A 10355-nucleotide genomic window follows, 5' to 3' on the forward strand; every position below is an offset into this window, starting at 1 on the left:
CGATGTGATTCTGCAATCTGTATACGGGGTAAAAATGGGAGTTCATAACCCACTTGAATCAAATGTATGAAATATGGTATGTCAAGAGCTATGTAATGTTTTGAACAACTAATAATAATAACAATAAAAATAATATGTTGCTGAGTGAAGGGAGGATAACTGTACCTCTGGAAAAAGTTTCATGCTATATAGGAAAATTGAAGATGCATACACCTGATTTCTTTTTGCATACACCTGATTTCTTTTATTGATATATACCTAACAGAAATGCACATATGTACCAAGAGACACATATAACAGTGTTTATACCAATATTGCTTACAATAGGAAAAATGTGAATTAACTCAAATGTCTTAACATTAGAAAAGATAAAGAAACTATGCTATGTAATTCCATAGAATAATATAAAATGAACTTTTGTAACAACATGAGTCAATCTCCCAAACTTTATAAAAATGAAAAAAGAGATGCAAAATAGTATGCATACTGCAAGTCTATTCACATACAGTTCAAAATCAAATCCTTACTTAGCACTGATTTTCAAATGGTTTTACAAATTAAAAATAGGGCTGGGGATGTGGCTCAAGCGGTAGCGTGCTCGCCTGGCATGCGTGCGGCCCAGGTTCGATCCTCAGCACCACATACCAACAAAGATGTTGTGTCCGCCGAGAACTAAAAAATAAATATTAAAAAAATTCTCTCTCTCTCTTAAAAAAAAAACAAATTAAAAATAAATATATGTCCACTTATGGAGCTATAAAGAAAACATGGTAAAATGCTAACATTTGAAATCTAGGTGAAGACTATATAAAGGTTCATTGTACTACTTTGCTACCTTTCTGTAGGTTTGAAATGTTTCAAAATAAAAAGGAAAGTTTAAGAATCAGACAAAGTGAATTTATATTGTTTAGTAGTAGTAAAATGACAAAGGAAATAATTATCAAAATTCAGGTTAGAGATGGACGTGGTGGTGCACGCCTGTAATCACAGCAGTTTGGGAGGCTGAGGAACAAGGATCATGAATTTGAAGCCAGCCTCAGCAATTTAGTGAGGCGCTAAGCAGTTCACTGAGACCCTGTTTCTAATTAAATACAAAATAGGGTTGGGGATGTGGCTCAGTGGTCAAGTGCCCCTGAGTTCAATCCCTGGCAACCCACTCCTGCTGTCCCCCCAAAAATTCAGTGTTAGTGCCAACTCCGGGAAGAAGGATGAACTTGTGATGAGGGAGAGCTTCTTGGGGAGCTTCTGGTCCCAGCAGTTTCTTCATGCAGGTCTAAGTGTAAAACTCCCTTTCATAATTATTGAGTAAACTGTACATATAAATTCTATGCATTTTTCCTGGATATATAGTTCTCAAGAGGAAAAAGGTACAACAGTGTGAAGAGGTAAATAAAAATGCTTTCAAAGGAAAATTGCTATACATTATTATAAAAAAATAAAGTAAGGGAGGTTTTGTCAAGAGGACTGTTTACTGATTTTTAATATTATTTATAATAATATCATCTTATTTTTACATGAGATAGTTCTTACATAACCACCGATTCTGAGTCTCATTTATTTTGATAACAAATACATTTATGTATTTAGGTAATACATTCTTGAATTTCTTTTTTTTTTAAAGACAGAGGTGAGAGAGAGAGAGAGAGAGACAGAGAGAATTTTTAATATTTATTTTTTAGTTTTCGGCGGACACAATATCTTTGTATGTGGTGCTGAGGATCGAACCCGGGCCACACGCATGCCAGGCAATCGCGCTACCACTTGAACCACATCCCCAGCCCCGGTAATACATTCTTTTAAGTAATTCTCATGAACTACAACAGGATACCACAATATGTATTTTTGCAGATATTATTCTAATGTATGCAACCTAAAAAATTTGTTATAAAAAACTCTGGATGAAAGCTTTATAATGTTTGATAATTATTCACATATTTTACACAGTTTATATTGTTCATACATATATTTTATGTATTTTCTATAGTTTTTCTTATTTCCTCATTAGGATTTCACAAAATTTTTTGTAAGCCCCTCAAATGCAAAAGTTGGTCAAAATTTCACATTCTTTAACTTGAGTCATTAATCCACTTGATTATTATCTGTATCATCTAAATAAATATCAAAATCTAAATCAGCATCACTTTCTTCAGGGCTTTTGCAGTTTCTTGTATGTTTGTAACTTTCATTATTTTCAGTCTTTTCTGGATCTTTATTAAACCTAAAGATAGAAGAAAAAACATTCTAATTATTTCTCAACCATGCAGGTTGAAGAGACCTTTACCACTACATTTCTTTCCTTTTTTAAAAAAAATACTGTTTTAGTTGTAGAAGGACACAATACCTTTATTCATTTATTTATTTATCTTTATGTGGTGCTATGAATTGAATCCAGTGCCTCACATGTATGAGGCAAGCACTCTACCACACTGAGCTGCAGCCCCAGCCCACCACTACATTTCTTTCTTTTCTTTCTTTTTTTTTTTTTGTGGTGCTGGGGACCACCACTACATTTCTTAAAGGAGCTTAATAAAATAAGTACAGAGAACAGGTTCTTGAAAACTAACTTAGGATTCAACTAATTATAATACTGTTGCAATAGAATAGGCTCTAAGAAATTAATAAAAGGTATCTATTGAAGGAAAGTTGTTACATAATGAGCAATTCTTTTTCAATAAATGTGAACCTCATAGCTAAACATCTGATGTTCTTAAAAACATAAAGAGTCACTTTTATTGTAACAATAGAAAAATTTAACAAAATAGTGACTCTTTTCCTATAGGTAGAAAAATGTCTACATTACTGTGATAGGTTGTAACTTCAGACAATAGTTACTTAATGTCTCAATAAAAGAAAATTTAGCCTGGTGCAGTGATACACCCTGGTAATCCTGGTGGCTTAGGAGGCTAAGGCAGAAAGATCATGAGTTCAAAGACAGCCTCAGCAAAAAGTGAGGTGCTAAGCAACTCAGTGAGACCCTGTCTTTAAATAAAACACAAACTAGGGCTGGGGATGTGGCTTAGTGGTTGAGTGCTCCCGAGTTCAATCCCAGTAACCCCCTACTCCAAAAAACAAAAGTTCATATATCAATTACTAAGAATAAAATCTAAATGTAAAAGGAAATACTCACGGAATAACAATGTCTTCTTTCTTTCCACATTTTGCACAAACTTCAAGCTCAGAGGCACATGGTCTACACATTATGTGGTAAGAATCCTTCACTGTCTTTTGTAAGCATTTAACACTAAAAGTGAAAGGGAAAAATCAAATATTAACTTTTACTAATTAAGATTCAGTTGATGAACTAAGGGTATAACAAAATGAATGGAGGAGAATCTAAAAATCAAAAAAGAGTTTTACATTTCAATCTCAGATATTTATTTTATATTATTTTAAAATTACATATACAGCTTTTCTAGATAACAGTTACAGCTGCAGAATAGTACTTGATGTTTATTTACTTTCTTAAAGCTTTCTAAGTGTTATTAAAACATGTCAGCTGGGTGTGGTGGTGCACGCCTGTAATCCCAGTGGTTCAAGGCTGAGACAAGAGGATCACCAGTTCAAAGCAAGCCTTAGCAACTTAATAAGGTGCTAAGCAACTCAGTGAGATCCTGTCTCTAAGTAAAATACAAAATAGGGCTGGGGATGTGGCTCAGTGGTTGAGTGCCCCTGAGTTCAATCCCTGGTCCAAAAAAAAAAAAAAAAAAAAATATATATATATATATATATATATATATATATATATACATACATATATATATATACAAAATCAATTGCATTTCTATACACTACCAACAAAATAATTCACTACAAAACATCACTGAAAGAAACTAAAGACCTAACGATCTGGAAAGATTCCCATATTTATAGAATAGAACACTTAATATAGGCAAGAAGGCAATACTCCCCGTATTAACATAGACTCAATGGCATTATAAAAATTCTGCCTGGCTTTTTTTTTTTCTTTCACAAATTGGCAGGATAAGGTGTTTCCGTAGTGTAGTGGTTATCACGTTTGCCTCACAAATCAGCAGGATGATCCTACAGTTCATACAGGGAAACTTTATTTTACTGTGCTTTGTTTTATTGTGCTTCACAGATACTGTTACTTACAAATTGAAGGTTTGTGGCAACCCTGGGTCAAGCACATAGTGTCTCTGTGTCACATTTTGTTAATTTCTATAAAATTTCAAACTTTTTCATTATACTTATATTTGGTGTGGTGATCTGGTTTTGGAGATCTTTGATGTAATGATGGCAATTGTGTGGGGATGCCAACCATAGTACCAATATAAAACAACAAACGGAAATGATAAATATTGTGTAAGTTCTGACTGCTCCACTAATGAGTTATTCCCTGTCTCACTTCTCTTCTTCAGGTTCCCTAACTCCATGAGACACAAGAGTATTGAAATTAGGCCAATTAATAAGCCAAAAATGGCCTTGAACTGTTCAAGTAAAAAGAAAAGTCACAGCTCTTTCACTTTAAATCAAAAGCTAGAAATCATTAAGCCTTTTTTAGTGAGGAAGACATGGAAAGCTGACCTGATTGAAAGCTAGGCCACTTGTACCAGTTAGCCAAGTTACGAACATAAAGAACAAGTTCTTGAAGGAAATTAAGACTAATACTCCAGTGAACACAGGAATAAGAAAGTGACTCAGCCTTATGGCTGGTACAGAAAATGTTTGAGTGGTCTGGATAGAAGACAAACCAGCCACAAAACTCCCTCATCCCCAAACTAATTCACAGCAATGCCCTAACCTGCTTCAATTCTATGATAGTTCAAAGAGGTGAGGAAACTGCAAAAGAAGTTTGAAGGTGGCAGAAAATGGTTCCTGAGGTTTAAGGAAAGAAGCCACCTCCTTAACATAAAAGTTCAAGAGGCAGCAGCAAGTGCTGATGCAGAAACCATAGCAAATTATGCAGAAGATCCAGCAAAAATAATTGTCTACAAAAGCTACAACAAACACCAGATTGTTTTCTCCTTCTCCTTCTTCTTTTTTGGTATTATGAATTGAACCCAGGGACACTTAACCCACTGAGCCACAGCCGAAGCCCTTTTTATTTTTTATTTTGAGACAAGATCTCACTAAGTTGCTCACTAAATTGCTGAGGCCAATTTTAAACTGTAATCCTCCTGTCTTAGCCTAGTGTTGCTGGGGTTATATGCGCCACCACAGTGCCAGGCCAGATTGTCAACATAGACAAAACATTCTCATATTGGAAGATGTCTTCTATGACTTTCATAGCAGAAGAGGAAGAGCCAGTACCTGGCTTCAGAGCTTCAGAGAACAGGTTGAGTCTCTTTTTAGAGACTAATGCAACCAATGACTTTAAGTTGAGGTCAATACTCACTTATCATTCCAAAAATCCTAGGTCCCTAAAGAATTATACTAAATCTACTCTGCCTGAGCTCTATAAATGTCACTAGAAAGCCTGGTGACAGCACAACTGTTTACAACAGGATTACTGAATATTTCAGGCCTGCTATTGAGACCCATTGCTCAGAAAAAATAAAAATAAAAAAGATTTCTTTCAAAATATTACTGCTCATCAACATTGCACCTGTTCAATAGAGAATGTTGACAAAAGTGTAAAGGATACTTTTGTTGTTTTCATGCCCACTAACATAGCATTCATTCTGTAGCCCATATAAGAAGGAGACATTTCAACTTTCAACCCCTATTATTAAAGAAATACATTTCATAAGGCTACAGCTGCCACAGATGGTGATTCCTCTGATGGAACTAGGTAAAAGTAAATTGAAATCCTTCTGGAGAGGAGTTACCATTTTAGATGCCATTAAGAACATGGTTTATTGGAGTTCAAAATATTGTATTAATAGCCATATGGAAGAAGTTGACTGCAACCCTTATGGACACTTTCAGGAGTTTAAGTGGAAGAAGCAACTGCATATGTGGCAGAAAAAGCAAGAGAACTACAATTAGAACTGGAGCCTCACAATGTGACAGAACTGTGGCAATCTCATGATAAAACTTAATGGATGAGAAGTTGCTTCTAACAGATGAACAAATAAACTGGTTTACTGAGATGAAATCTATTCCTGATGAAGATGCCATGAATATTGTGAAAATGATAACCAAGGATTAGGAACATTGTGAAAATGATAACCAAAGATTAACAGTGTCACATAAAGTTAGGTGATAAAGCCATTCCAGGGTAGGAGAGGACTGACTCCAATTTTGAAAGTTGCTTATATCTGGGTAAAATGCTATCAAACAGCACTTCATGCTTCAGAGAAATCTTTTGTGAAAGCAGGGGTCAATCAATGCAGCAAACTTCCTTGTCTTAAGAAACTAGCACAGCTACCCTAACCTTCTGCTCCTATCATCATGACTAGTTAGAAGACATCAATATTAAAGGAAGACTCTCCACAAGCAAAAAGATCATGAGTTGCTGAAGGCTCATGTGAATTATACTAAATCTACTCATGTGATCATTAGGGTTTTTTTTAATGCAAAGAAGTATTTTATTTTTATTGGTTTTTTTTTTTAGTTATCCATGACAGCAGAGTCCATTTTGATAAAATTATACATGCATGAAATATATCTTATTCTAATTAGGGTCCCAGTCTTGTGAATGTACATCATGGTGGGATTCACTGTACGGTATTCATATGTGTACACAGGAAAGTTATGTCAGATTCTTCCCATTGTTTTTCCTATTCCTATCCCTCCTCCCTTCCCTCATTCCCCTTTGTCTATTCAAAAGAACTTCTACTCCGCCCCCCTAACACTGCCCCCACCATTGTGGGTTAGCTTCTACACATCAGAGAAAATATCTGCCCTTTGGTCTTTTGGGATTGGCTTATTTCACTTAGCCTGATAGTCTCCAGATCAATCCATTTACTAGCAATTGTCATAAAGTCATAGTTCTTTAGGGATGAGTAATATTCCATTGTGTATATATCACCACAATCTCTTTATCCATTCATCTGTTGATGGGCATCTAGGTTGGCTCCATAGGTTAGTATTGTGATTTGTGCAACTATAAACATTGATATGGCTGTGTCACTGTGGTATGCTGGTTTTAACTCCTTTGGATATATACTGAGGAGTGGGATAACTGGGTGAAATGATGATTCCATTAAGAAGTACTTTTTAGGGCTGGGGATGTGGCTCAAGCGGTAGTGCGCTCGCCTGGCATGCGTGCGACCCGGGTTCGATCCTCAGCACCACATACCAACAAAGATGTTGTGTCCGCCTAGAACTAAAAAATAAATATTAAAAATTCTCTCTCTCCCCCCCCTTTCTCTTTAAAAAAAAAAAAGAAGTACTTTTTAATTAAAATATGTACAATGTTTTTCTAGATGTAATGGTATTGTACACTTAACAGACTACCATACAGTATAAGCATAACTTTTACCTGGAAAACCAAAAAATTTGTGTGACTCATTTTATGGTAATATTTGCTTTGTTGTAGTAGACCATAACTGAGACCACAATATCTCCAAGGCACCCAAAGAAATACTAGGCACTCAAGAGAGCCAAAACAATGTTGAAAAGGAAATATAAAATGGGAGGATTCATATTCCAGATTTCAAAACACACTACAAACCTACAGTAAACCGGACTGTTTAATACTGCCAAAGGATAGATGTATACATCAACAAAATAGAATTCAGTCTTGAAATAAACCCTCAAATTTTGATCAAATGTTTTTTGACTAGGGTGCCAAGATAATACAATAGGGAAAGAATAGTCTTTTCAACAAATTGTGCAGGGCCAAGTAAATCTCCAGGTGCAAAAGAATGAAGTTTGCCTCCACACTCTGCTACTTCACACAAATTAACTCAAAATGGCTCAAAGGCCTAAACAGAAGAGCTACACATATAAACTCTTAAGAATAAAAGTAAAATCTAGAAAAAAAATCAAGGAGAAATCTTTGCAAACTTGAGTTAGGTAAAGTATTCTTTCATATGACATTAAGAGAATAAGTGACCAAACAAAAAAGTAGGTAAATATGGCAACTGAAATTAAATACTTGTGCATTAAAGAAAATTATCAGCTAGGCATGGTGGTCTACCCGTAAGTCCCCACTTACAAAATCAGGAATTTGAGGCCAGCCTCAGCAACTTAGTAAGACCCCTCAAATCAAAAATAAAATTCAAAAGGCTGGTGATATATTTACTGACAGAGCGCCACTGAATTTAATCCCTAGTACCACAAAAACAAACAAACACGATCTCTGAAAAAATATTAGCAAATCAAACCCAGTAACATATATATCTTGGCCAAGTGGGGTGTATTCTGGGAAAACAAAGATAATTCAATATTCAAGAACCATTAAATGTAGTTCATCAAATTATGTTTTAAGGAAGAAAAGCCACATGATGACATTAAGAGATACAGAAAAAGCTTCATGTAACCAGGTGCAGTGGTACATACCCATAATTCCAGAGATTCAGAAGGCTGAGGCAGGAGGATCACAAGTTTAAGACCAGCCTCAAGAACTTAGCAAGACCCTGTCTCAAAATTAAAAAAAAAAAAAAAAAAAGCTTTATCCAACAAAATTTCACAACTATTGGTTATATAGTTTTCAGTAAACTATAATTGAATGAAATGTCCTAAAGCTGACAAAAAATTTTTACAAAGAACCCACACAGGGCTGGGGGTGTGGCTCAAGCTATAGCACACTCGCCTGGCATGTGTGCGGCCCGGGTTTGATCCTCAGCACCACATACAAAGATGTTGTGTCTGCCAAAAACTAAAAAATAAATATTAAAATTCTCAAAAAAAAAAGAAGAACCCACACAAATATCATACTTCATAATAAAAGACTAAATGCCTTCCCACATGATCAGGAATAGGGCAGGAATATCTGATTTCACCACTTCTTTCGAGCATAATATTGGAAGTCCTAGGTAGTACAATAAAATCTGAAATAGCTAACTAAATGTCAGATTGATTAGGGAAGAAGATATCAAATTGTCTTTCTTTAGGGGAAAAAAAAATCATCATTGTCTATGTAGAAAATCCAAAGAAATCTCCAAAAGTGTTCTAGAAATTTCAAATGAGTTTAATAAAATCATAATATATAGGATCACTAAACAAAAGAAAACTATATTCATATGTTTCATGTAGAAAGTGAAAAGCTGATATTAAAAGTTATATGAAAAAGCAAAGAAACTATCACAGGCAAAATAATTAAAAAACAAGGTTGGAGGCCTCTCAATACATAATTTCAAGAATTACCAAAAAACTGCAGTACTCAAGGTACATTCGTGAAGGGACAGATGCATAGACCAATGAAACAGAATAGTATCCAGGAACAAACCCATACTCTATATATAATTGACTGACTTTCAACACAGTACAAAGACCATTGAATAAAGAAAGAATGGTCTTTTTAACAGAAGATGCATAAACAATCAGACATCCCTAAAATTAAAAGGAAATAAATTATAAACTCACAACAGAATCACACAACTTGGAGGAGAAAACATAGGTGAAACTATTTGTGATTCTTAGCTAGACAGAGTTTTTAGCTATGATAATAAAACCATGACCCATAATCATGATTTAGTAGATAAAACTTTCTCCTCTTCAAGGACACTTGGTGTCTCCCACTTGTGTCCATGAATTTGAGACCAGCCTGGGCAATACAGCCAGACCCCATCTCAGAAAATAAACAAAGACAAAAGACACTAAAAGAGAATGAAAAAACAAACAAAATAAGCCAGATATTGGCAGAAAATATGTGCAAAACACAGATTTGATTCATATCCATAATATACAAAGAGTTTTTGAAACTCAGTAATAAGAAAACAAGATAAAACATGATTTCAAGGTCTTTGAACAGAAAGTTCAAAGAAAAATGTGAAATGAACACATGAAAAGATGCTTATCTTCACTGTTCATCAAGGAAATGTAAATTAAAATTGCAATGAGAGATATCTATTCATTTGTGGCTAAATAAAGGGGAAACTGAAACAAAAAGCAAAAACTTAACAATCCTTAGTGCTGATCAGGATGCAGAACTGGAACTCCTACTCCCTGCTGGTGAGAATGTAAAAGGTACACAGCCTCTTTGGAAAACAGTTTGGAATACACATACCCTTGACATACAACCCAGCAATCTCACTACTAAATATTTACTCAAGAAAAATAAAACTATATTCACACAAAATGCAGTATATGAACGTTTATGGCAGCATGATATACAATTGCTAACACTTGAATATCCCTCCACAGATGAGTAAATGAACAGTCTGTGTTACACCCTTACAATAGAACACTGCTTGGCAATAAAATGGATCTCTATACTAATTCACACAATGTGGATGAATCTCAAATAATTATGTTAAACTAAAGAAGCTATACTCAAAACTCTA

At 34.8% G+C, this 10355-nt stretch overlaps 1 protein-coding gene across 2 annotated transcripts in view; it reads right to left on the bottom strand.

The window, feature by feature from the left end:
* Positions 1–707: 707 nt before the first annotated feature.
* The window catches only part of C4H9orf85 (chromosome 4 C9orf85 homolog), a 63431-nt gene continuing 53783 nt past the window's right edge, over positions 708–10355 (bottom strand). Inside the window, exons 3-4 of one of the 2 annotated variants that reach the window (XM_026389284.2) lie at positions 3128–3241; positions 708–2218 (exon numbers count right to left, since the gene is read on the bottom strand). In XM_026389284.2, the coding sequence (XP_026245069.2) occupies positions 2080–2218; positions 3128–3241 (253 nt within the window). In that variant the 3' untranslated portion in view covers positions 708–2079. Of the gene's footprint in view, positions 2219–3127; positions 3242–10355 lie in introns of those variants that run through there. The other variant, XM_077797824.1, reaches the window with a different exon arrangement.

Source organism: Urocitellus parryii, chromosome 4 (genome assembly GCF_045843805.1).
Source record: "Urocitellus parryii isolate mUroPar1 chromosome 4, mUroPar1.hap1, whole genome shotgun sequence".
NCBI lineage: Eukaryota > Metazoa > Chordata > Mammalia > Rodentia > Sciuridae > Urocitellus > Urocitellus parryii.